Consider the following 27,741-nt stretch of genomic DNA (forward strand, 5'->3'; position numbering starts at 1 on the left):
TCCACAGTATGAAAAGATAGAGACTTGTCAGCATTCTCAAAGCCCTCTGACATGGATCTGAGCTATGTGCACATATGTCCACTCATTCATCCTTGTGTGAGAACAGTTGACAACTGGCAGCCATTAGTGGGAAGGACTCACAGGATCTGCCATTTGCTTCTCTAGATTCAAGCTACCTTAGTTGCTAATTCATTGCTTTGTCTGGCAGTTCTAACCTTTTATCAACAAGGCTGGTCCAAAGCAAATGGTTTGCTAGACTATCTCATCAGCCTGTGGGAATCAGCACAGACCTGAATGTCAGCAACTAAACTGAATGTAGTGGAACTGATAAAATCATTCTGACCATGTGTTGGGCAGAAGAATCAATAGTATATAATTTATTATATGAATTTTCAAGAAGATTTTAAAAATGCAATGAGTTAATTTGTGTGACTGTTTCTAATTAATGTCATGACGTTAAAAGAAAAAAAATCTTTCTTCATTCTTTGAATTAGATGCCGCAAATTACCCCTCACAAAAGGGAGTGCCACCATGAAAAGCCATTCCCTCCCTTTGCAACTCTCTCATCCTCCAAGACTCTCTCTTTCATGGGCATCAAAGCACCATACAACACAGGAAGCTGTCATAAGAAACACTGCTTCCCTGTGTTCAAACAAGTCTCTGACCATTAACTATACATCTTCTTGATTTCTCTATGTGCTTTATTTCCTCCCTTTATCACTTGAGCTAATGGTGACACTCTTTTTGCTAGATAAAAACCTTCTTATTCCAAAAGAAATTTAATTTCTATAGATATCAAGCACATAGAGTTACTACTGCATTCCCACCCAGGGGCCCCACACTAAGTCAACTGTGATACTTGAGGACACATTAAATTATTTAAAAGGAATAAAATGCAAAATCAAAATGTCATTCTTGTCTATTTGTGACAAGAGAGAAAAAATAACATTTTCATCTTAGAACTGAAAGAATGCTGGCTCTCAAGTCTTTTGCCCTAAAATGATGTTGGAAAATAACATAACTGAGGCAAAACTAATGAATAGTGACTAGTTGTTTTGGTGTTACAGAGATCTTCTACTCTTTTCTAGTTCTTATTTTTTACCTATGCTGTGGCCTTCATTTAAATTTTTTCAAGCTTTATTGAGATAAAATTGATATATAATACTGTGTAAATTTAGGGTGTACAATGTGTGGAGCTTATATATTGCAAAATTATTACCATGTAGTATTAGCTAACACCTCTATTATATCACATAATTACAATTTCTTTTTTATAGTGAGAACATTTAATATTTACTCCCTTAGCACTTTCAAGTATATAATACAGTATTGTTAACTATAGCCACCACCACTAAACTGTACCTTAGATCCCCAGAACTTACTCATCTTATAACTGTGTGTATCCTTTGACCAACACCTCCCTATTTCCCCTCCTCCAGCCTCTGGTAACCACCATTCTAATTTCTGTTTCTATGAATTTGGCTTTTTAGAGTTTACAAATAAGTGACATCACACAATATGTGTCTCTGGTGATTATTTTTAAATAGAATCCATCACAAAGCTTTAAAAACAGTATGTATTGTTAATTTAGAAAGCTTTGTTCAATATGAATATATATAATCTTATTTTAATATAGTCACTATGAATAATAGATAACCCTTTCATTACCATGGTAGAAGTTATAAAAATCAGTTCCAGGTTTTAAATATGCAGGATACAGAGTGCTCTTTTCATTGATTCATTTTTATGAGCAAGTCTGAGTCATATTAAATATAATTGCTGAGTCAAATATTTGTTATCCACGTGATCTGTCCTGGCCTCACTTTTCTTCCAAACTGCCTCCTAGCTCTTGTGACAACGCAGTGGTCTGACTGGAAATTGATGGTTTTCATCTGGGACCGCTACAGTGCAGCTGGCCCAAAGAATACCATTTCCCATAAATCCTTTCTGCTAAAGTGGATTTTACTCATTCATGCCACAATGCACAATATAAAACTCTTTACTCACATAAATAGTTCTACGGACAGTCCCTATGATCCTCCATGTCCATGGCCAGTCCTCACTTACAGGTATGGAAAGATTATGGAATTCCGGGACAATTTCTGTTTCTCCTAATCTCTGACTCTAAAAGTTCAGAGGAAGGCCCAGCAAACTTGTTGTTGTTCAGTTGCCAAGTCGTGTCTGATTCTTTGTGACCCCATGGACTGCAGCATGCCAGGCTTTCCTGTCCTCCGCTATCTCCCAGAGTTTGCTCAAACTCATGTCCATTGACTCAGTGATGCCATCCAACCATCTCATGTCTCCCACCTCCATCTCCTCTTACCCTCAATCTTTGTCAGTATCAGGGTCTTTTCCAATGAGTTGGCTCTTCATGTGAGGTGGCCCAAGTACTGGAGCAAACTTAGCCAAATCTAGTTCACCACTTGTTTTATGAATAAAGTTTTACAGTAACACAGCCACATTCATTTATTTACATACTCTTTATGGCTACTTTCACTACAAAGACAGAACTGAGTAATTGTAACAGAGACCTTTGTGGTTCACAAAGCTTAAAATATTTACCATCTGGCCCTTTACCAAAAAAAAAAAAAAAAAAAAAAATGCTGCTAACCTGTCATTTAGCTCACTGAGTTTTTAAGAGAACTCATCTAGAAATTAATACATTTATAAAATCTGATTACAAGAAGAGTTTGTGACCTGCATCCCTGAATTACACTCCTAGACTACAGGACCATTACATAAATTGAGAGTCTTAGGCAAATACCTGGAAAAGATTAAGCTGATCTTTATTGATTCTTTGTTCCTCTTCCATTACTTCCTCATCCCAGGCACTGACGCTGCAGCCCCCAGTACAACATTCCCTCCTTGTAGGATCACAGGGTTTGATAAAAACCTCTACAATTGTCTTTAGTCTTATTATTATTATCTAATATATTTATTGTTCACTAAGAATTTGTTAATTGAATTCATAAATTACTGTAGGTCAACATTTTCGAATGATGTTTTGAAGGATGCATGTCATCTTCGAAATGTGCTCCATGAATGGGATGGCTTATTCTACATAGAGAACAGACTTGTGCTTGCCAGAGGAAGAGGGGTTGAGGAGGGTTGGATTAGAAGTTTGGGACAAGCAGAGGCAAACCATCATACAGAAAATGGATAAACAACAAGATGCTACTATATATAGCACAGGGAACTACATTAAATATCCTGTGACAAGCCATAATGGAAAAGAACATGAAAACCAGTATGTGTGTGTGTATATATATATATATATATATATATATATATATATATATATATCTGAATCACTTTGCTGTACACCAGAAACTGACACAACATTGTAAATCAACTATACTTTCAATTTTTTTTTAAAGGATGATCTATTTCAAAAAAAAACATAAAGTCTCCTATGTTCAAATCAAGTTGGGAAACAACAACACATACTTTGTTCTCCTTTAGAAGCACCATGATTCACATGAATGCATTAAAGTTTTGGGGAGGAAAAAGCTGACATCAACAAAACAGCAGAACAGGCAGCTCCAAGTTCTTGTTCCCCCCCCCAGAAGTGTCAAAAATAAGTAAGATCTGTCAGAACTAATTTTGTTAGAGTTCTGGAAAATAGTCATAAGTCTATAGCAACCAAGAAACTACTGAATCAAGAAAAAGCTAACTTGAAAATGGCAGGAAAGTTTTGTGGTGTCTTTACTTGTCTTTGTCCCCTCCCCTCCCCAGCGGTGATTTTGTTTTTGAATCAATGGCAACCTACATTTCCAGTGTGGAACCCTGGTCCCTCATTGTGGAGAGGGCGAAGTAAACAAGCAAACATTATTCACGAATTATTCTGTCTGTCTATTCTAACCTGTCTGTGTGCTACCAGAAGGACATATGCAAAAAGCTTGTATTAGTTTGCTAGGACTTTCATAACAAAATAACACAGGCTAGGTAACCTAAACAATAGAAATGGACTTTCTCACAATTTTTTAGGCTAGAAATCCAAGATCTATGTAATAGCAGTATTGGTTTCTCCCAAGGACTCTCTCCCTGGCTTGCAGATTGCTACATCCTCACTGTGTCCTTGTATGGTTTTTCCTCTATGCACACACATCTCTGATATCTCTTTTCCCCTCTTCTTTTAAGGACCTCATTCATGTTAGATTAGGAACTACCTTCATGACCTCATTTACCCTTAATTACCTCTTTAAAGACCTTCACTCCAAATACACGTACATTCTGAGGTACTGGTGGTTAGCACTTCAACATATAAAATTTGAAGGAACACAATTCAGCCTATAACAGTGCTCATCTTTGTTCCACCTAATCCAGTAGAACTCGGGATAGAAAAGCAGTAGATATTGATCAAACACACTGCAAGAAACACTAAAAACATTCAGATGCCTGGAGTAAAAGATTATAGTTGAAACATACAATAGACCATTTAAAGGCCTGAGAGCAAAAGCTGAGAAGTTTCTTGGGGAAATCAGGAAATTCAAAATCAGCCATGCATGCAGGAGAATTTAAAAAGCCACAGGCATTCTCAGGGCAAGATGAATACTCAGAAAGGATCTGAGCAGATCCTAAGAGTTCACCTTGGGCTGATCGCTAGATTCAGTTCAAGACTGTCTAAGTATCAAAGGAGTGCCCCCAGAATAGAGACAATGAATAAAAACTGGGAGAGGTATTTTTTGTTTGTTTGTTTGATTTTTTTTAGCCCTTGGTGTTTAAGAAAATTTCCATCAAAATCCTAGTACATTACAAGCTGAGAAACAGACTATAATGGCCACACAAAAGTTAAGAAACATAGTCTTTACAAAAATGGTGTTACATTGTCACCAAATGGATGGCTTACAATAGCTTTCAACAACAACGTCAAAAGCATCCAGAAAACTCTGGCAAAGGGGAAAAATCTACTTTCCCCTTCTCTCCTTGAGTTACCAGTTATAAAAGTCAAAGGTCTAGTTATCAACAAAAATCACAAAGCATACAAAAAAACAGGAAAATATGTCCCATTTGAAGGTAAAAAATAAATGGACAATAATCATCCCTGAGGAAGTTAACACACTGGACTTACTAGATAAATTCTGTAAAGCAACTGTCTTAAATATGCTTAAAGATCTAAAGGAAAACAAGGACAAATAATAAAAGGAAATTAGGAGATTGGTGTATGAATAAAATGAAAATATCAGTAAAGAGCTACAAATTATAAGAAGGAACCAAAAAGAAGTTCTAGAGCTGAAATGTGAAAAAACAGAAATGGAAAATTCACCAAAGGAATTTAATAGTATATTTGAACAGGCAGAAGAAAGAATCTGTGAATGTGATGATTGGGTAAGTGAATTATTGAGTTTGAGGAACATAAAAGAAAAAGAATAAAGAAAACTAAACAGAATCTAAAGGACCAATGGAACACCAACAGACCAACATACACATTCTGAGAGTGAGAGAGGGGTAGGAAAAATCTTTGAATAGAATATTTGAAGAAATAATGGCGTCTCAAATTTGATGAAAGATAGAAATCTACAAATCCACAATCTTCAATGAACATCAAGTAGGAAAGCCCAAAGAGATTCACACTGAGAAATTTTACAATCAAACTACTGAAAGCCAAAGACAATGAGAGAATTTTTAAAACAGCAAGAAAAAAACCAAATCATTACTCACACGGGATGTACAATAAAATCATTAGCCAATCCCTCGGAAGAAGCCTGGGAAGCCAGGCTACAAGAGACGATATATTTAAAATGCTGAAATTAAAAAAAAAATTGTAGCTAAAAATTTATATCCAGGAAAATTATCTTTCACCAATGAAAGATAAATTAAGACATTCAGAGATAAACAAAGGCTGAGAGAGTTCATTAGAACTAGACTTACCCTACAGGAAATGATAAAGGGAGTCTTTCAGGTTGAAATGCAAGGATGCTGGACAGGAACTTGAAGCCTAACAAAGAAATAAAGTTCTATGCTATTCGATGTATAATAAATAAAGATACTATTTGTGACAAGAAAAACCTAAAAGGAGGATGATGTAACTGTATAAGAGTAGAGTTTTATATGTTATAGAAGTTCAGTTGGTATCAATTTAAACTAGATTATTATAAATTCAGGATCTTAAATGTAATCCCCACAGTTACCACAAAGAAACTATCTAAAAAGTATATCTCTTTGAAATAAAAGAGAATCAAAATAGTTTACTAAAAGAAAAAATCAACTAAATACAAAAGAGGATGGCAATAGACAAAGGGAAAAAAAAATGCTGTAAAATATAGAGATCAAATACCAAATGGCAGAAGTCATTCCTTACATAAGTAATTACTTTGCATGTAAATGCACTAAACTCTTTCACACAAAGGATAGAGATAGGAAGATTGTATAAAACAAACTATGATCCAATTATACGCTGTCTATAGGAGACTCACTTTAGATCCAAAGACATGAGTAGATTGTGAAAGGATGGAAAAAGATATTCGATGGAAATAGTAACCAAAAGAGAGTGGAGGACTTATGCTAACATAAGTCAAAATCTCTTAAAAGAGACAAAGAATGACAATATACATTGATCAAAGAGTCAAATCATCAAGATGATATTACAGTCCTAGAAACACATGCACCAAACAACAGAATCCCAAAATAATGACGTAAACCTTAATAAAACTGATAGAAAAAATAATACTTTTACAGTAATAGTTGGAAACTTTAATACACCATTTCAGTAATAGATAGAACATCAATACAGAGATTGGTATGGATATATAGGATATGAACAACACTATAAACAAACTAGACCTAACAAACATATAAAGAACACACCACCCAACAACAGGAGAATACACAGTCTTCTCAAGTGTACATGCAACATTCTCTAGGATAGACCACATATTGGGTTACAAAATAAATATTAATAAAATTTAAAAGATTAAAATTATAAAAATATCTTTTCCAAATATAGTCAAATGAAGCTAAAAATCAATAATAAAAGGAAAACCAGGGACTTCCCTGGTGGTCCAGTGGTTAAGACTCCATACTTTCACTGTAGGGGGTATGGGTTCAATAATGGTCAGGGAATACAGATTCTGAATGCTGCATGGCACAGCCACAAGAATTTAAAAAAAAATTTTAAGAACAGGAAACTCAGAAAATTCACAAATATATGGAAAATAACACACTCTTATATAACCAACAGGTTATAGAAAAAATCACAAGGGAAATTAAAGAATGGAAACAAAAATGCAACATACCAAAACTTATGGGATGCACTGATAGTGTTCAGAGGGAAATTTTTAAGGTAAATGCCTACACTAAAAAAGAAGAAAGACCCCAAATCAATAACGTAATATCACATCTTGAGGAACTAGAAAAAGAAGAGCAAACTAAACACAAAGCTAGCAGAGGAAATAAATAATAAAGATCAAAGTAGAGAAAAAAATAGAAAAGCAATTAGAGAAGCAATACAACTAAAATCTGGCTCTTTTAAAAGATCAACAAAAATCACAAACCTTTACCTAGACTGACAAAGAAAAAAAAGACTCAAATAACTAAAATCAGAAATGCAAGTGGGGGCATTACTACTGACCTCACAGAAGTAAAAAGAATTATAAACGAAGATTGTAAACAAATTAGATAACCTAAATAAAACTCAACACTCTGAAACTAAGATCATGGCTTCTGGTCCCATCACTTCATGGCAAACAGATGTGAAAACAATGGAAACAGTGAGAGACTTTATTTTTTTAGGCTCCAAAATCACTGCAGATGGTGACTGCAGCCATGACATTAAAAGATGTTTGCTCCTTGGAAGAAAAACTGTGATCAACATAGACAGCATATTAAAAGGCACAGACATTACTTTGCCAACAAAGGTCCGTCTAGTCAAACCTATGGTTTTCCCAGTAGTCATGTATGGATGTGAGAGATGGACTATAAAGAAAGCTGAGCACCAAAGAATTGATGCTTTTGAACTGTGGTGTTGGAAAAGACTCTTTGAGAGTCCCTTGGACCACAAGGAGATCAAACCAGTCTGTCCTAAAGGAAATCTGTCCTGAATATTCATTGGAAGGACTGATGTTGAAGCTGAAACTCCAACACTTTAGTCACCTGATGCAAAGAACTGACTTATTGGAAAAGACCCTGATGCTGGGAAAGATTGAAGGTGGGGGAGAAGGGGACGACAGAGGATGAGATGGTTGGATGGCATCACTGACTCGATGGATGTGAGTTTGAGCAAGCTCTGGGAGTTGGTGATGGACAAGGAAGCCTGGCATGCTGCAGTCCATGGGGTCACAATGAGTTGGACACGACTGAGCGACTGAACTGAACTGACTGAGATAAAATGGACAAATATCTAGAAATACATAATTTACCTAAACTTACTCAAGATGAAATAGAAAAATCTTGGGCCTATAACAAGTAAATAAATCTATTGAAAACTCAAAACCTTTCAACAAAGTTTAGGACCAGATGGCTTCACTGGTGAATTCTTACAACACATAAGGAAGAAATAACACCAATCCTTCTCAAACTCTTCCAAGAAATAAAAGAGAAAAGAATACTTCCTAACTCATTCTATGAGGCCAAAATTACTTTGACACCAAAGACAGATAAATACACCACAGGAAAATAAAATTAAGGACAAATAACCTTTGTGGATATAGATGCAAAAATCTACAACAAAATAGTATCAAAACAAATTCAACAGCATAGTAAAAGGATTATACATCATGGCCAATTGAGGTTTATCCCATTAGAGGAAGTTTGTAAAGTTTGTAAAGTTTGTAAAGTTTGTAAAGTTGATCTTTTAAGATAGTCAACTTTTGGTTCTGTTGAGGGCAGGAGGGAGGAAGGAAGGAGAGAATAGTGATATGAGTGATTAGATGTCTATATAATTCTTCTTCCCAGTCAAATTCTCATCAAATTCACTTTGGAGTAGCTTTGCTGATAAACCAATTAGATGAGTTTAACTACTGTTAACTCTTTCTGCAGTTTATACAACACATTCATTTGCTGGTGATCACATCTAAGAATGTGTTAATGTTAATTAGAACACCTTAGTAAATTATTGGGCTAAAACACAGATGGAAGGTTGTGTTGGCACATGTCAGGATAACTCTTAACAGTGAAAAACAATTCTATTATTCAACCCAAAGAACTTGCAGACATTGTCCCATATTCAGGTAACTTCTATCCTCAGGGTGATTTTATTGGCCTCAGGCATTTTATCCTTCTAGTTAAAAAAGGTGTCCCTAAAATTAGGCAATTTCTGCCTCTTATAAACTCTGTGACCTTGGGAAAATTAATGAATTTCCTTTGTGCCTCAGTTTCCTCATCTATAAAATGGGAGACATTCAGTTCAGTTCATCAGTTCAGTCGTGTCCAACTCTTTGCAACCCCATGGACTGCAGCATGCCAGGCCTCCCTGTCCATCACCAACTCCCAGAGCTTGCTCAAACTCATGTCCATCGAGTCGGTGATGCCATCCAACCATCTCATCTTCTGTCATCCCCTTCTCCTCCTGCCTTCAGTCTTTCCCAGCATCAGGGTCTTTTCCAATAAGTCAGTTCTTTGCATCAGGTGGCCAAAGGATTGGAGTTTCGGCTTCAACATCAGTCCTTCCAATGGATATTCAGGACGGATTTCCTTTAGGACTGACTGGTTGGATCTCCTTGCAGTCCAAGGGACTCTCAAGAGTCTTCTCCAACACCACAGTTCAAAATCATAAATTCTTCAGTGCTAGCTTTCTTTATAGTCCAACTCTCACATCCATACATGACTACTGGAAAATCCATAGCTTTGACTAGATGGACCTTTGTCAGCAAAAGTAATGTCTCTGCTTTTTAACATGATGCCTAGGTTGGTCATAACTTTTCTTTCAAGGAGCAAGCGTCTTTTAATTTCAAGGCTGCAGTCACCATCTGCAGTGATTTTGGAGCCCAAGAAAATAAACTCTCTCACTGTTTCCATTGTTTTTCCATCTGTTTGCCATGGAGTGATGGGACTGGATGTCATGATCTTAGTTTTTTGAATGTTGAGTTTTAAGCCAGCTTTTTCAATCTCCCCTTTCACTTTCATCAAGAGGCTCTTTAGTTCCTCTTTGCTTTCTGCCATCAGGGTGGTGTCATCTATGTATCTGAGGTTATTGATATTTTGCCCTGCAATCTTGATTCCAGCTTGTGCTTCATCCAGCCCAGCATTTTGCTGGGAATGGGAATGGGAGACATGGTAGCATGTAATTATTGAAGAATAAAATAAGGCACTTATTGGCATACAGTAAGGTTTTAATATATGTGAGCTCATTATTAATACATGCATGTGAAAGTTACTTCTTTTTTCATTTCCAAGGTTTTATATCCAAATGCAAATGATTCTTAAGGCAGTGTCCAATATTGAAATGATCAGATGTAAAGGATCAAATTATCCCAGAAGTATATAAACCAATGAAAAATAACATGGTTTGCAGGTCAGAGGATATTATGCAATGAATCTAGTACAGCAAAGTGATTGAAAATTTAGGATTTTGGAATCAGAATGATGAGACCTTGAGTCTCAGCTTCTTTAATTACTGTGGCATGACTTTAAGCAAGTTACTTAATTTTTCTAACCCCCCGTTTCCTCATCTGAAAATATTTATTGGAGCACTAAAACAATTCCTTTTTTGTGAGGATTAAAACAGACAGTTTTTTAAATGTGCTCAGTACAGTGTGTCAATATGTGGTAACTTAAAAATTATTTTGAATTCTAGCAGTATACTCACACTGCCATGTACTGGGAAGGATAAAAACAGATGTATGATGGTATGGCCCAGCTTTCTAATTGATTCCAAGCCAGTCGGGGAGGCCAGACAATCAGATAATCTACAGTACAAGAAAACCTACATTTGGATTTTCAAATTCCTCCTTTTAAGATGACGTTTCTCTCTTTCCTGTTTCTTTTCCCACATTATTCATTTTCTATCTCATATATAAAAATTCATGAAAGTTTTCCACCCTGAATTGGACCATCTAAAATGAAATATCTTGTTGTTAAGAGAGGAAAAAAAGTAATTTTTTACACACAATTTCTCATGACTTGACTCTACCTTCTCTACTTTATCTCTTACGCACAGTCGGACACGACTGAAGTGACTTAGCAGCAGTAGCAGCAGCATAAAAATATATTTGTTATAGAATAAAATTCTATGGACAAGAAAGAGACTCTTTTTTTTTTTTTTTTGGGCTGGGTTTTTTTTTTTTTTGAGTAACCTAAATAGAAAAACAAAATAAAGCAGAGCAGGAAGTGACCATGGAAAAGAAGTCATCTTAGCAGATGATGAAATAACAAGGGGATATAAACTAAAAAGACGTGGAATATTTCAAAGATGTAGGCTGAAAAATGTTTTGGTAATATGGTGATGTTTATGATCTGATGCCCAAAATCACTTTAAAAAAAAACCTATTTTTTCATTAAAAGCAGAGAAGTTAGTTATATTAAAAAGAAAAACAGCTTACTACATCTCTTTTATCCAAATTCTTTGTTGCTTCTTTTACCAAATGTTTCCTTGCCTGGAAATTTACATTAGCTGTTGAGCCCTTTTCTTTTTTTCATTTTGAGAACTCAACATGGACTTGAGAAGTAAAAATATGGCACTCAAGCATTGCTGCAGCTGTGTTTTACTATCAGCCTTTGAAGGAGGCTTCAAGCCAAACTCCTCCTCATTCAGATCCTACCTACTTGTTGTGAACAGAGCCAACTGGGGTGTAGCTTGAACCAGGATACTGACACAGGAGAAAGCAATGAGTGAATAGACGGTTCATGGCAATATGAACCATTTCGTATCTTAGAAAGCATTCTGTGGAAACCACATGAGGGCAATAAATACATTGCCCAGCATAACATGAAACTCGAAGTCATTGGAAAGTGATTCATCTATGGTCAGAGGGCAAAGAGTTTGTCGCTGAACCCTTTGAACATGCCTGATTTTACCTGATCTCTGAAGCCAAACAGGGTCAGTCTGGTTAGTGCTTGCTTGGAGGAAAAACAAAGGGCAAGAGGAAAAGAGAGTTGTTCCCTATGTCTCTGGAGGAAAAAGCATGCTCTTTGTTCAAAGTACATCTAGGATTAATAAACCTCCATGGAATTTTCCAGGCAAGAATACTGGAGTGGGTAGTCATTCCCTTCTCCAGGGATCTTCGCAACCCAGGGATCAAACCCACGTCTCCTGTGTCTCCTGCATTGCAGGCAGATTCTTTACCGTCTGAGTCACCAGGGAAACTAAACCTTGCTTTATACTACATTTATTGATGTAACAATCTGGACATTAAGTGACACTGCTGGGTTTCTTTCTTTCTTTTTTTTTAAATTTTTTTACTTTACAATATTGTATTGGTTTTGCCATACATTGACATGAATCAGCCGTGGGTGTACACGTGTTGCCCATCCTGAACCCCCCTCCCACCTCCCTCCCCATCCCATGCCTCTGGGTCATCCCAGTGCACCAGCGCCGAGCACCCTGTCTCATGCATCGAATCTGGACTGGTGATTCATTTCACATGTGATAATTTACATGTTTCAATGCCATTCTCCCATATCATCCCTCCCTCGCCCTCTCCCACAGAGTCCAAAAGATTGTTCTATACATCTGTGTCTCTTTTGCTGTCTCGCATATGGTGAGCTAATTTTCTTTGGTTTTGTATTTCTGTACATCATTTCTCATTAGGCAGTCACAGGGTATAAAGAAGGAATGGGGTAAATTCAGAGGTATCATGAAAATCAAACTAGACCCATTGATTTAAAGGGTATTCCACAAAAGGAGGTGGATATTCCTGACCCATCCACCATTCAAAATGTAGCTCCATTTGAACTCATGAGCCAGGCTATTTCATCGTCATGTGTACCCGCTGTTGACATCTACAAGGTTGATGAGCCTAAGGTCAAAGAAAGCCACTCATCCAAAAGGCAATTTTGATCACAACTATTGACAATGAATTCCATTTAATAGTCTTCAGCTTATATTTTCCAAGTCCAAAACTCTTCAGGGTAAGTTATCATTGCTTAACTGTCATTATTTGAAATGCTAGTGGGAATGTTATTACTGTGAACCTCTCTGGGTAAAACTTTCTCTTTTTTTTTTTTTTTTTTGCAATCTCACCATCGTTTTAATTTTGTTTACATCTCTAGTCATTTGCACAGATGTTGATGGAGCTGTATTTTTGCTTCAATGTCTATTGCAACATTTTTATTGCGTTCTGCAGGTCCTCCAGTAAACGTTACTTGCAATATTTTTATCAACAGTTTTGGATCAGTCACAGAAACCACCATGGTAAGTGCTACAATGCCACTGGCAAGAGAAAAACATGACTTGATTATGCCATGAACACAACCTGTCAAATTTTCTATTTATTGTTCAACTTGCAGGACCTCCTGTAAATGTTACCTGCAACATATTTATCAACAGCTTTGGGTCAATAGCAGAAACTACAATGGTGAGTGGGACTGAGCATTGAAGCCATCGTGTGAAGGAATGGGATGTGTGATCAAAGAGCACTGTTGTACATTTGTGGGACATTTACTGAGTGCTAATTTCCAAGTTCATTCACCTCTAGAAAGCAATTAGTTATACTCTTTCACCTTAGGAATTCATTAGTCAAATATTCATTTGCTTAAAATTCAATAATCTTTCATCCATCATGCCAGAGAAATTTTGGAAACACTTGATGTTTGGTTATATTTAGGTAGAATTATCAGTAATGAGCTGGTGCATAATTAAGGATATTTAATTATTTGCATCTCCAATGTTTCAGAAATACAAATTTCAAAGTTTAGGAGATATTTTCATATAATGGGACACTTTAACATAATCAAGCTTCAGACATGCTACATTTAAGATATATGCCAAGAAGCTGACTGTAAAATGAACACACACACACACCCCCCAATTTGATGACAGTAGAAAGTTGTTCCAAATCCACAGGAATTACATAACATGCATGACTCCCTCCCCCCAAAATAAACATAAAACTAATAAAACCCCATCATATTCTAAGTGCAGACATGTTTCACATACATGAAAAAGATTTCAGATACTTTAAAATTCAGATATTTTAAAATACTTTAAAATAAAGACTCTTTATTGGTGTCAAAGTGGTATTGTTGCCTGTGACACAGCCCATTAGATCAGTAACCTTATAGTGCTAGGGTACAGTGTGGAGATTACATTTTGAGTGAAATATTTCCTTAGCCTCTATATAATTTAAGTCCACTGACTGGTTCTAATTTTCATGACTATGTAAAAGTATGTTGTTGTATTAAGTCCCTTTAGTCATGTCCACCTCTTTGCGACCCCATGGACTATAGCCTGCTAGGCTTTTCTGTCCATGGGATTTTCCAGGCAAGAATATTGGAGTGGGTTGCCATTTCCTCCTCCAGGGCATCTTCCCAACCCAGGAACTAAACCAGTGTCTCTTAGTTCTCCTGCATTGGCAGGCGGGTTCTTTACCACTAGCGCCACCTGTATATGTAAAGTACACAGCTGTATTATTGGATGAGATCAAAATGAAATACAGTTGAGTCTGACTAAGTACTATGGTGGCTGATGTCCTAGAAACACTCAAGAAATGAAATAATAAGCCTAGTGCCATTGAGAAGTAAAAAACGGTGTTCCACTGTGTTTATGAATTCTCTTTTAGACTATAGGATTGTGTTTAACAAATTACTGTACTTCTTGATGTTCTTGATGTTAGAAAAGAATAATTTACCTCAACATTCATTTCCACTGGCAAGCCAGACATAATACAACTCCACCATCCATTTTAATACTATTCAGACACAGCATTGTCCAGAAATGAAACTTTTGGGACTTCGACCATATGTAGTGCATTAAGAATTTTACTCAACTAAGATAGTTTTGATAGGATTATTAATTAACTCATAAGAAAAGCTCAACACGGAAAGAAGACTCCAACTTTGGACTTGGCATTCAGTGTCTGTCCTCCCCTCTTGGTTTTATCTTGATAACAGAGGGGCAGATATTCCAGCCGCCCAAATCACTATCTCCAGCTTTACACGATGGCATTCAATGACAATACTTGCACGACCTAATGCTGATTGCATTAATTAGACCCCTGTTGCTTTGATTAAATTTCCTCATTGCATCTTACCCTCAATCAAAAATGTAAATATAAACCTTTTCAATGTTCATTAATGCAAGATAAAGCTAAACATTTAAGGAGATGAAAATGAAACTATGGATATCCTTGTTTTCCTGTGTCTTTAAGAGCTACTGAAGGTGTTTAATAAATGGGCTGCCTAGGTGCTTCCTGGCCACTTACTAAAGTGTCCTTTGTCATGTTTCCTATGAGAAAACTTGGAAATCGTTGCCCAAGCGTAGTATCAATGGCCTGTCTATTCTGCTGTATGAGATGTATTGAATCGCATGATCAGAAGAATGATGCCTATATGCTTCTTTTATTTTAATTCTTAGCTTCTGATGTAATAACAAACTGAATTTGGCTTTTAAAAAGTATCTTTATTTTCTTCAATCATGGCTCTTGTGTGAAACTAAAAAAATTTTTTGGAAACTCTACCACGCTTAAATCAAAGAATAAATTCTCATGTCATGTAGGGTAGGGACTAGCAAACATTCTCTAAAACGCCAGACAGTAAATACTTAAGACTTTGAGGACCAGACAATTTCTGTCACAACTACTTAATCCCACCCTTTCAGCATAAAAGCAGCCATAAACAACAGTAAGGAAATGGGTGTGGCTGTTCTCCAAAAACAAACAAACAAACAAAAAAAAAACCACACTTTACTTATAAACACAGATTATGGCCAAATTTGGCCCACAGGCCATAGATTGTCAATTTTGGGATGTAAGGCATCATTATTTAAATAGACATTATGCAGGTGATCATAAGAACATGAGAATTGCTTCACCTTGAAAAGATCTTACCTTTCCAGATCTTTTAGGCTCTGCCTAGGTATCTACCTGATGCACCCAGAGAATGTCATCAGAGCCCAAGTTTCCCTTACCAAAATCCTGAGACTCTACTGCTCATGAATATACTCACAAAATATGTCTCAAAAGATGGTCAAAAAAAATTAAACAGAAACAAATTCTTCCTTGAACTCTTTAGTTGACAAGACATCAGACTCTTAGTTTTTATGCACAGTAATGCATGTAGTTATTGAGGATGTTGATTAGTGCTATGAATGGGGGGGAGAATAATAGTTTTGCTTTCCCTATGTTTTCTGGAACGATTTTTTTCCCAAGAATGTATCAGAATTTTGAGTTTCTAAACATGTTGATTTCTCTCATATCCCACTCTTATCCCACAACACTTGGCAGCACTATTGAAGAATTTAGTTTGGATGTTTGTTTCTAAATAAGAGGCAATAAGTATCTGTTTTAAGAACTCAGTATGACTTTCTTTTGGTGCTGTCCAGTGTGCCCTATTATGCTTGATGAAATCCCACTAAATTACTGTTGTTACTTACTCCCTGCAAAGAACAGGCTCACACAGGGACTCATATTGCCTCTTGCTCCTTTGGTATATTAGTGTTGAAGATGTGCACTCACAGGACAATATATTCGTGTTATTCTAAGGAATATTTTTATGGATCATTATGGTCATACACATTATTTCAAAATATATACTTCTGTTCATTAAAAGTCACAGGGATCTGTTGATGGTCATTACTAGCTGACTCTGTGTTAAGAGTATTCAGTGGGACAATTTTTTGTTGTTGTTTATGATTCCAAAAGACTCATTAGACCAGAAAGGGGTGTATGATGAGACAGGTTATAATTTAGTTTTGGTATGTAAGTTTACCATTTCCTTTTCTTTCTTTCCCCTTTTTCTTTAGCTAGTGATGGCAAGTTAATTTACAGGATGAGGGGTGTATTTGCAAGCCCCTCCTTCCTAACACAAAGGCATAGTTCGGGAATACTGATAGTGTCAGTAAAGGTCAAGAATATTTGCAAGCCATCTGCATGCAGCTGTCCCCAAGGTTGGGCCATTAGAAAACAGAGAAGAGACAGTCTCCTCAAACCTTCCAAATAACTGCCTGGAAGGATATGGGTGAACAGAATGTGGCTTGAACCTGTGAGTGCTGGAACATTCCCCATGCCAAAGCAGCAAGAAATAGATTGCAACAGCAGGGAGGAGGTAGAAAGAGCTGAAAGTGTACAAAATGTGTCTACTCAGAGAGTATCTCTAGAATATGATTCCAGCTCCCCAGAATCTTCCCCAAATTCCACATCTTCTGCTGGTTACTGCTGCAGGGTGAAGAGTTGTTTTATCTCCAACCTGAAATCATGTTCCCAAAGAACTGGATAAGATGTATGTAGATAGCCCCTTAGGAGACTGTATGGTTGCTGTAACTGCTGGAATGATGTTACAGGCTCCTTTTCATTCTACAGCTGCATATGCTAACTTACCAGGAATAGCAGGTACCTACATTCTTTATTTCTAACTTCTTAAGGGAGAACCAAGAATCAACCTGACATTTTGTTAATCTAAGATGCAAGGTGACCTGGTCTCTAAATTTAAAATGCAATGTTAAAACCTGAATTGATCATAAAGCAACTGCTCCTCCCATAATTTCAAATTCAAAGCTAACTTTCCATATTCAAAGCTAGCACAAACTCAAGTTGATGAAAACATTACTGCAGGGTAGCTGGAAGTTAAAACCAAAATGCCATATAGGTCTATGAAAAATCCACAAAGCATATCTTTGCACTGGGATGACCCAGAGGGATGGTATGGGAAGGGAGGTGGGAGGTGGGTTCAGGATGGGGAACACATGTACACCCATGGTGGATTCATGTTGATGTATGGCAAAACCAATACAATATTGTAAAGTAATTAGCCTCCAATTAAAATAAATAAATTTAAATAAAAAAGAGAAAACTTTATGACATAATTGGACTGAAAAATATATACATATAAAATAAAGAGAGAAGTAGTGAAGTTCAGGATGAATGCGGATGAGATAGAGTGGCAATCCCCAAGTACAAACGCTAGACTAAATATAACAAAATAATTCAATTTAAGGAAACAATCTTTGTGGCATGGGCATAGAATTAGAAGGTACCAAAATAGTAAAACTTTAGAAATTCTAAATTTGATGTGTAGTAATAGTATGGAATATAGGTACCTGTATTACCTGTGCTAAGAATATATAAAGATTCTATGACTTACACATAGCTTTTGAAAAATAAAAGATATATGTATGCATTTACACACATACAGACATGCACACACACAAATAAATAAATATATATATATATATATATATATATATATATATATACACATACACATACATTTTTAATTTAAATGTTTCCATTATCTAATCTAGTACCCAGGGAGTCAATCATAGAAAATCAAATTTTAATACAAGGAGATATGTCATTTACTTGAAGTAGAATCTGTCTCTGGAGAGACAAGGTAGTATAAAAGAAAGTTCAGTCTGCACTTAAGTATGTCTCTCAATGTTTACTTCTCCTTTAATATTTCATTAAACCTAGAAGCAAAAATAAAGACAAAGAAAGGCTACAGAGCAATATAACTATCTTTGGTGGTTTGGAATATCTTGAGAGAAAAAACCTATCTGTAAATAAACAGAGGCAGTGCATGGATAAATCATGTGTCAAATTTGTACCCTATATTGAAAATGATAGTGAACTGAAAGAATTATACAGGCACAGACCTGGAAGACCTTTTCTTTGGCTATCTACTTCTTTATATCCTTGGATGTTCTTTTCTATTCTTTAAAGTTTTAAGGGTTGCCATTTATTCTGGAATAATGTATCATCATCATGAACAAAATTAAGGAAAATTTTAATTCCTATACATTATAAAGAAAAAATACTTCCAAAAGATCTAATAAAAGTCTTATTTCATATAATTCCTGTCACTATGGCATAAAATATATTTTCTCCTCTAACTTTTCCACTTATCCTTGCTTATGAACAGGCTAATTAATTTATTTTAAATTAACTCTTAGACATTAAGTGGTTCTATTGTGATAAGATAGATTCAGTGCTCTTTTTTAAAGTTCTGATATTGGAAGAAAATTCAAAATAGAAAAGTAGGAAACACTGGAGAAGAAAACTTGTGGGAAAGACTCTTTTAAAAGATGTACATTAGCTGTGAAAATTTATATTGAGATATTTTTAAAAAGGTCAATGTTTCATATTTTATGTCACTAATGTAATATTCTCTGAAATCTCTCAACATGCATATTTGAATCATTCTCAGGTTCAAAGGAGGACTATAGTGATGTTCTCCTGGTGATTTTGTTGCTGAATACTCACTCTGACTTTTCATGGCCTCTGTCATTCTGTTTCCTTCCGGGGTAGGGGGTCTCCCTATGGCCTAAGAAATTTAACCCATTCATCTCTGTTATTTCCAGCTGTCATTATTTCCTATACGTAGAATTTTTCTACCTCCAGAATTGACTAAGAGATGACATCCTCTTCTCTCCTACCTCCTACTGAAACAATCTCATAAACCCTCACACAAAAATTTTTATTAAGGATAATTGGTTCCCACCCTAAGGAAAATAAAAGGGGTAGTTGTCACATAGTGGAGACACTGCATTTTTTCCTTCAGGAAATCTTCAGAAAATATCACAGTTGGTCTATCTAGTACCTATTTATATGCATTTTGGATTATTTTATTTTCAACAGCCCCTGTTTTGGTTTTCCACAAATCACACATTTCCATTCTTTACTCACACAAAACTCCAAAGCTTCCAATAACTCCTGTTGCCAATGAAACACTGAAGTGGTCATCTATTTCCAGTTACCATCCTCTGATTCCTTTCAGTTCAGTTCAGTTGCTCAGTCGTGTCCAACTCTTTGCGACCCCATGAATCGCAGCACGCCAGTTTGGATAATTCCAAAAATGCAAACTATGTGATGGGGAGAACTTTTAAGATTTTGCCATTCTCTTGGTTCACTCTTGAAGGGAGGGGACAGCCAATGAGCAAATAGAATAGAATGGAAGCTTCCCTGGGCCCACAACAGCACACTCTTAGGTCTGGGAATTTGCTTCGCAGGCCTGGTATAAAGTAAAATGAAGTTGTTCAGTTGTGTCCGACTCTTTGCAACCCCATGGACTGTAGCCTGCCAGGTTCCTCTGTCCAATAATCCCAAATAAAAGTCAGCTGATAAAATTTTCCAAGTCAAATAGTCCTTATGTTGTACAATAGAGAAACATACAGTCATTAAATATATATTTCAGCTTTTCCTAAGAAGCTAGGCTTTGATGACTGATTTCGAGACGTTAGCAACTATTTGATTATTAGCATTCTTTAAACCCACATGGGGCACTCTTTCTAAGAACTGCCATTTCCAAAATACTCTACTAGCCTGATTGTCAAATGGCTGTATTATGGGGAAAAGTCATGAGAATTTGGAGTTTATTGATTAAGGAGAGGGAATTGGATTGATGCTCTTTCATCCACCCTGAACTTTACAACCTAGTTACCAGTTTTCTTTTGGCTCTAAAGGGATTAACCAAAACAGACAATCCTGAGGTGGTCTCCATTGTACCTGATAGAAAAACCAACCATCCAAGTTTTGCCTATGACTGAGTGGGTTCCCTGAATGTGGGACTTCTGAGGCTAAATTGGAAAAATTCTTATGCAAACTAGGACATGTTGGTCACTGTTGCAGAAATGTAAGCAATGATCCAAAATCCAGATGCCAAAACAAAGATGTGGAGACAAAGCAAATGAAGGTGGAAAAGGTAAAGAGAGTAAGATGGGATGAGTATATATCACCCTGAAAGCCCACAGGTGGCAGATGTGGACAACTGTTAGCTCTGAACCATAGTCCCGCTTAACTAGGGAATACTGTTGAAGCCTCTATTGGGTCTGCTCTGTCAAGCAAAGCAACAATTTCCATGAACCTAAAGACCTTTGAGTAAAAATCCTCTGAAGAGAAGTTACTGCCTCACGCTGATTCATTAGCACAGAAGAAAATTTCCAGGCCAAGTGGGAATGACAGGGTGTACCTGAGTTTCCACGGAGAGGAACACCTTTATCAAAAGGTGCTCAGATTAGGAAAACATGAAAGAGATTTCTGTTTTGATGAAGCATCAAGTCGACTACCGTATATACAACCCATTCAGAGAAATGATAAAATATTTAAGAGTTTCAAAAGTAAGTAGCTGTAAGGGAATTATCTTGTCAACATGAAACATCTTAATATTTATGTTGATGAATTTAAAAACTACTGCCCCATCATATCAGAGTTTTATAATAAGATTTCCACTACAAAATTAGAGTGGCTTTTCTTCTGCCTAAAGCATCTGAGAAAAATTGAAAACAGAGATCATGTCATTTCTGATTTGGAAAATATATCAGTTTTATCTGACAATCTGCCATCACAGACTGACTGCTGTACTTACCATTATCTTTTTCTACAGCTAAATCGGATGGTTGTTATTTGTTTAGTCGCTAAGTCGTGTCTGACTTTGCAACCCCATGGACTGTAGCCCACCAGGTTCCTCTGTCTGTGGGATTTCCCAGGCAAGAATACTGGAGTGGTTTGTCATTTCCTTCTCCAGGGGATCTTCCTGACCCAGGGATCAAACTCACATCTCCTGCATTGCAGGAAAATTCTTTCCACCCAGAATGATTAAATTAAGTAAGAATTCAACCAATTCAACTTGTTCCATTAGTGTTCTGGTTTGGTTGAGTCTTCTTTTTTTCTCCCCTCTGTTCCCACTCCTAATAGAATTGAGTGGTTTATTTTGACCAAGATATACACAGTCTGGTTTATTCAGATACCAATATGGCATGCATCAAATCAGGGAGAAGAGTGAGGGGAAAATATGTCAGAGTGGTTGATAGATAACTCTTATGCATGGCGTTTCTGTAGGACTACCGAGTGAATATTTTTCTGAGACAACAGTGGAATGATTCACGGTTGGCATATAGCGAGTACCCTGATGATTCTCTGGACCTGGACCCATCGATGCTGGACTCCATTTGGAAACCAGATTTGTTCTTTGCCAATGAGAAGGGGGCCAACTTCCATGATGTTACCACTGACAACAAATTACTTCGCATTTCAAAAAATGGCAAAGTACTCTACAGTATCAGGTAAGCTTCCTTCAGCTACCCTTTGCTCCCTTCTCCATTTTCCTCCTGACCTACAGCCACCTGACTCTGCAGGGCAAGATGGATATGAATATTATCCTTTGTGGTCTCTTGTTTATTATTTGAAATTAAAGTCATTGAGCGTGCCAGTGGTTCTCATTGTCTCAGAACTGCAATCTTCCACAACCAAAATATATTTGGTAGGATGTTGGTTAGGTGGTGGTATCATATAAATGTCTGCACAAATATGTTTTTTGATTGATTCAATAAAGGAAGTGCAGGCCATTTAGTTCAATTACTACTGAGCAAAGCATACAAGTTTTTGTATGTTTCATTCAACATACATTTCATTTCAAATAATTATGCCATTCTATAGCATTTAACCACACACACACACAGAGATTCAATGGTTCAATATGGTCACCGATGGCATACTTATGCTCAGTGAATGGAAAACTGGTTCTAATCCCAGCTCTACTTCTAACTAAACATCTGACCTTCATCTGTTAACTTTTCTTGGGCTTGAGTTTGGGACAGAAAATTCCTCAGATGCATTTTTACTTTTGTATTCAAATATAATCTTCTCCAGAATCTTTATCACCCTATGATCAAAATAATCTCTCTTTTCTGAACCCTAATAATAATTTTCTGTGACTCTATAAGGCTCTGACTTCTTCCTGCCCCATATTTTGGCTACTTCTATACACAAACATAGCATAAGAACATAGATTTTTGGAACCAGATAAATCTAGAATTAAATCCATGCTTTGCCACTTGCTAAGTTATGAAAGCTATACCTTCAGTTACCTTAATTGGAAAATGGGAAAATCTGTATTTATCTCTGAGTATTCTTGTGAGAACAAATTATATACAGCAGAGGTCAGCAAATATTTTCTATAAGGGCAGATAGAAACTATTTTAGTTTTGCAGGTCAGACTGTCTCAATGCTGTCATAGCTACTCAACTCTGCCATTATAGCACAAAAGAGTCATAGACAATACTCAAACAAATAGATGTGGCTGTGTTTCAATACAACTTTATTTACAAAAACAGATGATAGACTAGATTTAGCCCTTTGGCCATAGTTTGCCAACCCCTGATATACAGTATATACAAATACTCACCACAGTTCCTGACACACATGGTATGTTCTCAATAAATGAAATGATGGCTTTTTATATTTTAAAATTAACATTCTTTCTAAATAATAAGTCCTTTAAAGTCAAGATATTTGGATTTTCCATCTTTTACACCCCCTCCCAAATGGCCAAGACTGTGTATTGTATAAGAGAGATATCAAATATATTGAATAAATATTGACATTTTAAAGATCACATTTTATATATTACATTATAGAATCCCCCTTTCTCTCTAATCTTACTACCAAAAAACAAAGTGGACAGCAAGTACCTTTGCAAATGATTTTCACAAGTTTGCAGACTCAGCACTCACCACCAAAATTGTATTTCACAATTCTATATACAATTTAGTTCTGTACTGTACATTCCATTCTTAACCTAGTAATTTCGCAGCTTGCTGATAGTTGCAATGTCTTTTGGAAGTAAAGAGGCTGCTCATTTGTAAAAAGTGGCAAAGTCACTGCTTTCACAAAGAATCAGGGAAACTTCCCCTACTTTATTTTTAAGGAATTTAACTTTATTTTTATAATTTTTTTAAGGAAACAGAATATTCCACATAGTGATGCATTTGGTATAAGATGCAGTATTGCGCACAACTTAAGTTGATGTGACCTGATGAAATGGGACATACATAGAGCATGGTGCTGGGAAGGAGAGTTATAAAAAGCAGCACAGAGTATCAGCTGCTCCAGCTAACCCTCTGGGCCTTGGGTGGCATTTGCTCTAGTAAATACCTGGCATCAGGCACTGCTGAAATAAAACTAGCTCTTTTCCCCCTTCTGTTCTATAAAGCCCTTGCATTCTAGAACCATGAAGAATATAATTTTCGTCAGACTAGATCCAAAGGCAATTCTTCTATCTCTGCTTCCCAGTAGGCTCTGAAATACCCCCCAACAATTGTTTTGGGTTGGGTGGAGTTTGTCCTGTGACAGACTAGTTTCGACCTTTCCTTCATGGTGGGTATTCTATGAAATGAGGGGAAAGCCCCTTGGTGTAAGAGAACTTAAGGAAACATAGCTGTAGGCAGATTTGAACTGCAGGAATCTAATTATTTGTCAGGAAGGGTTTTCAGTGAGCCAGACACCATGCCGGGCCTAGAGATCCAAAGCTGAGAAAAATGTGGTCTCTGCCCTGGAAGGGCTCCAGCCTAACAAGGCAGGCACATATCAGATAATTCAAGTAGCAGGAATAAATAGGAACAAGGGAAAGAAAAGTGGCTCTAACTCTGCAAATGAATTCTGTGACTCAAATATTGTTAGAATTTGGGGGTTGGCACCTACACTCCTGTTTATCTGAGTCACTTGGCCCATCTTAACTAGAGGGTAAGCAGGAATTAGTGCTAATACATGCCCAGCTACAGGTCCAACTCAAGTTTAAAGATCAGTTTCTGATGTCTAAAAGGTGCTGGAAAGTCCTGGCTGACATTCCATTAGGAAAGACTTTCTCTTACCTCTCAGGTTTACAATGCAAATACCCGCAGGAGAGGGAACATGTTGTCCTCAATTCATACTAAACTATAAAGAACTGACACAAAATTTTCTTTCAGATAGTAGGTTTAATGTCTGTGAAGAATAGTGGAACAAGCATGTTGGATGCCTGAGAGGAAAAATCAGATAGGACGAAGAGAGTTAAGAAAGATACAAGGAAGGGATACAACAGAAGCACCAAAGATAAACTAATGAATTGCCTCCATCTGACACATTTTAATAATTACTTCAACATTGGTCCACATTAAAAAAAAATGATGTCCTATGGGTATGCTTCATATTTGAATTTTCTTGAAACCTAAAGCATATGGGTAGAAGTGCTGCATCCAGGAAAAATTCTACACTTTCTTAATTTTGTAGGAGCAGAATTAACTCTGCATGGAGACCAAAGCCCAAGGCTTTGACGGCCAAACAAAACACAGTGAGAACTATGCAGCCACTGACTTTATAACAAGCAAGATCACACTTCCCACAATGTAATATATCTGTTAGTCAGAAGACCAAAGTTTAAAAAAAGGGAGTAACAGTAGACCATAAATCCATAAGTGTCCTGCAGATGCAAATACCTGGAGTATCTGAGTAAAATTTAAGCAAATACACAGTGATGCAGGACATAGTCTCTGTTGGCAAAAAAGTGTCAAATTTGTTCCTGTCTACTTAACCTCTGATTTCTATTTTTTAATTATTCACTTCCCTGACATGTTTGATCTTACCCTGTTTTGAAGCTTTTTTGTTGCCCCACCCCATTAAGTATTGACCATTCTTGACCAAAGTGTAAACAAGGACACACATCTTGCTTTGTACAGTCTCTTCAGAGACACTCAAATTCTAAATTTATATTACTTAAAAGGCCAAAATCCATAGTGAAAGAAAGAAGTGAGCCTTGAGTATCATACATATTATTGCTCAAATAATATTTACTGAATCAAGTATAGTAAATTGTAGTAGAAGTTAGGACATCATAGCATATGGTGTGCATTATGAAAGAAAAAAGGAGAGGGTGAGCATTTTTAAAGAGAAGCAACTGGTCCCAAATGTCCACAATGTCTTTGCTAATATCTATTTTCTTCCCTTCCTTCTCATTGCTTCTGAGAATTTTCTGCCAGAATGCTGACTTTTATAGATGCATAGGATTTTTTTTGAAGGTATTACCTTGCAAAATATCCTTATTTTACTGATAAGGAAGTGACTTCTTTCAAAAGTTAAATGAGTTAAAATAATGGAGCCCATAAATAGGAAAGCTCAGACCAACAATCAAAGCTCTTGACATCTGTTTCAGAGCTATATCATCTCCTACCTCACATTGATCTTCATTTACTCCAATTCCAATTTAAAGACACAAACAAATACAATTCAAAAGACATATGGTTTTGGAACCAATCTTTTGGGGACTCAATTTTCAAAGGACTATTAGAGGAAGGAGGTAAGATTTAAGACGTGGATATAAAGTATCTTCGAATTTCACAAATGACCAAAAAGACTGTTTAAATTCAAGATGCCACAGTTTCGATTTTGTGTTTGTGCTCACTCGTGTTCGATTCTTTGCGATCCCATGGACTGTAGCCCGCGAGGCTCCTCTGTCCATGGGATTTACAGGCAAGAATACTGGAATGGGTTGCCATTTTCTACTCCAGGGGATCTTCCCCACCCAGGATTGAGCCTGAGTCTCTTGTGTCTCCTATATTGGCAGGTGGATTCTTTACCACTGAGCCACCTGGGAAGCCTTTCAAATAGGAAGCTCATTTGATAGTTTTATGTAGCATGTATAGTTTATATAGCTTGCCTGGAGAATTCCATGGACAGAGGAGCCTGGTGGGCTACAGTCCATGGGGTTGCAAAGAGTCAGACATGACTTAGCGACTAAATGACAACACAAAACAAAGTTAAGTAAACTCCTTACCTTCAGGCAACTTGTTGAGAACTTATTCTATTTTTAAAGACCATCAAAGAAGCAGATTTTATATAAGTTACTCTAATATTGTGCATAAATTATTACTTTTAAATTTATTTATTCGTTTTGGCTGTGCTGGGTCTTTGTTGCAGGGCACAGGCAGTTTCTAGCTGCTTGCCATGGGCTCTAGAGCACATGGGCTCAGCGGTTTGGACTGTGGTCTTCTCTAGTGGCAGTGCATGGACTTGGTTGTCCCATGGCATGGGGGATCTTAGTTCCCCAACCAGGGATCGAACTCATGCCCCTGGTATCGGAAGGCAGATTCCTAACCACTGGACCACCAGGGAAGCCTCCAGAAATTCTTCCTTATATACCTTAAATCATATTTGCTACAACTTAAATTAGTCTCATGTTCCTACATTTGTTAACATGATAAACAAATGGCTACCATTTTTATAAGAATGGAGGGATTACATCACTGATTTTGCTTTCATAAATTTTCATCCCCCCAGAGTTAGTGGACATAGGTTTGGTCACCAATATTATGTTGCTGGTTTAATTTTACAGTGTGTAAAATCAGCACCAAGAAGTTCTTCATGTTGCAGTTTTCAGTTTGCTCCACAGTTTGAGGCCCCTACTCTGAATTTTGTGATATTGAATGCTATCTTGGTTCCTTCTAATACTATAGTCAACGAGGGTTTTAGAGTCAAATACCCTTGAGCTAGGGTCTCTGGCCTCAGAACTAACTGTGTAACCTAGGTAAAATTTGTTCTCCCTCTGAACCTCTATTTCCTCAGCTTTGAAACAGAGATGATTTGCTTAAGAGTTTTAGTAGAATACGCTATATGCATCAGTTCAGTTCAGTTCAGTCGCTCAGTCGTGTCCGACTCTTTGCGACCCCATGAATCACAGCACGCCAGGCCTCCCTATCTATCACCAACTCCCGGAGTTCACCCAGACTCATGTCCATTGAGTCAGTGATGCCATCTAGCCATCTCATCCTCTGTTGTCCCCTTCTCCTCCTGCCCCCAATCCCTCCCAGATAGTCAAAAATGGCATTGCCCTCTGTTCTGGGGCCCTTGGTATTTTCTTGTAATTTCATGATTGTGCTTTCTGTCCCAGTCTGTAAGTCAAAGAGTA

At 36.8% G+C, this 27,741-nt stretch overlaps 1 protein-coding gene across 2 annotated transcripts in view; it reads left to right on the forward strand.

The window, feature by feature from the left end:
* Positions 1-27,741, forward strand: part of GLRA2 (glycine receptor alpha 2) — a 202,538-nt gene that overhangs the window by 30,310 nt on the left and 144,487 nt on the right. The window contains exons 3-4 of one of the 2 annotated variants that reach the window (XM_055563480.1): positions 13,221-13,288; positions 21,864-22,087. In XM_055563480.1, the coding sequence (XP_055419455.1) occupies positions 13,221-13,288; positions 21,864-22,087 (292 nt within the window). Of the gene's footprint in view, positions 1-13,220; positions 13,289-13,383; positions 13,452-21,863; positions 22,088-27,741 lie in introns of both variants that reach the window. The other variant, XM_055563481.1, reaches the window with a different exon arrangement.

This window comes from Bubalus kerabau, chromosome X (genome assembly GCF_029407905.1).
Source record: "Bubalus kerabau isolate K-KA32 ecotype Philippines breed swamp buffalo chromosome X, PCC_UOA_SB_1v2, whole genome shotgun sequence".
NCBI classification, from domain to species: Eukaryota; Metazoa; Chordata; class Mammalia; order Artiodactyla; family Bovidae; genus Bubalus; species Bubalus kerabau.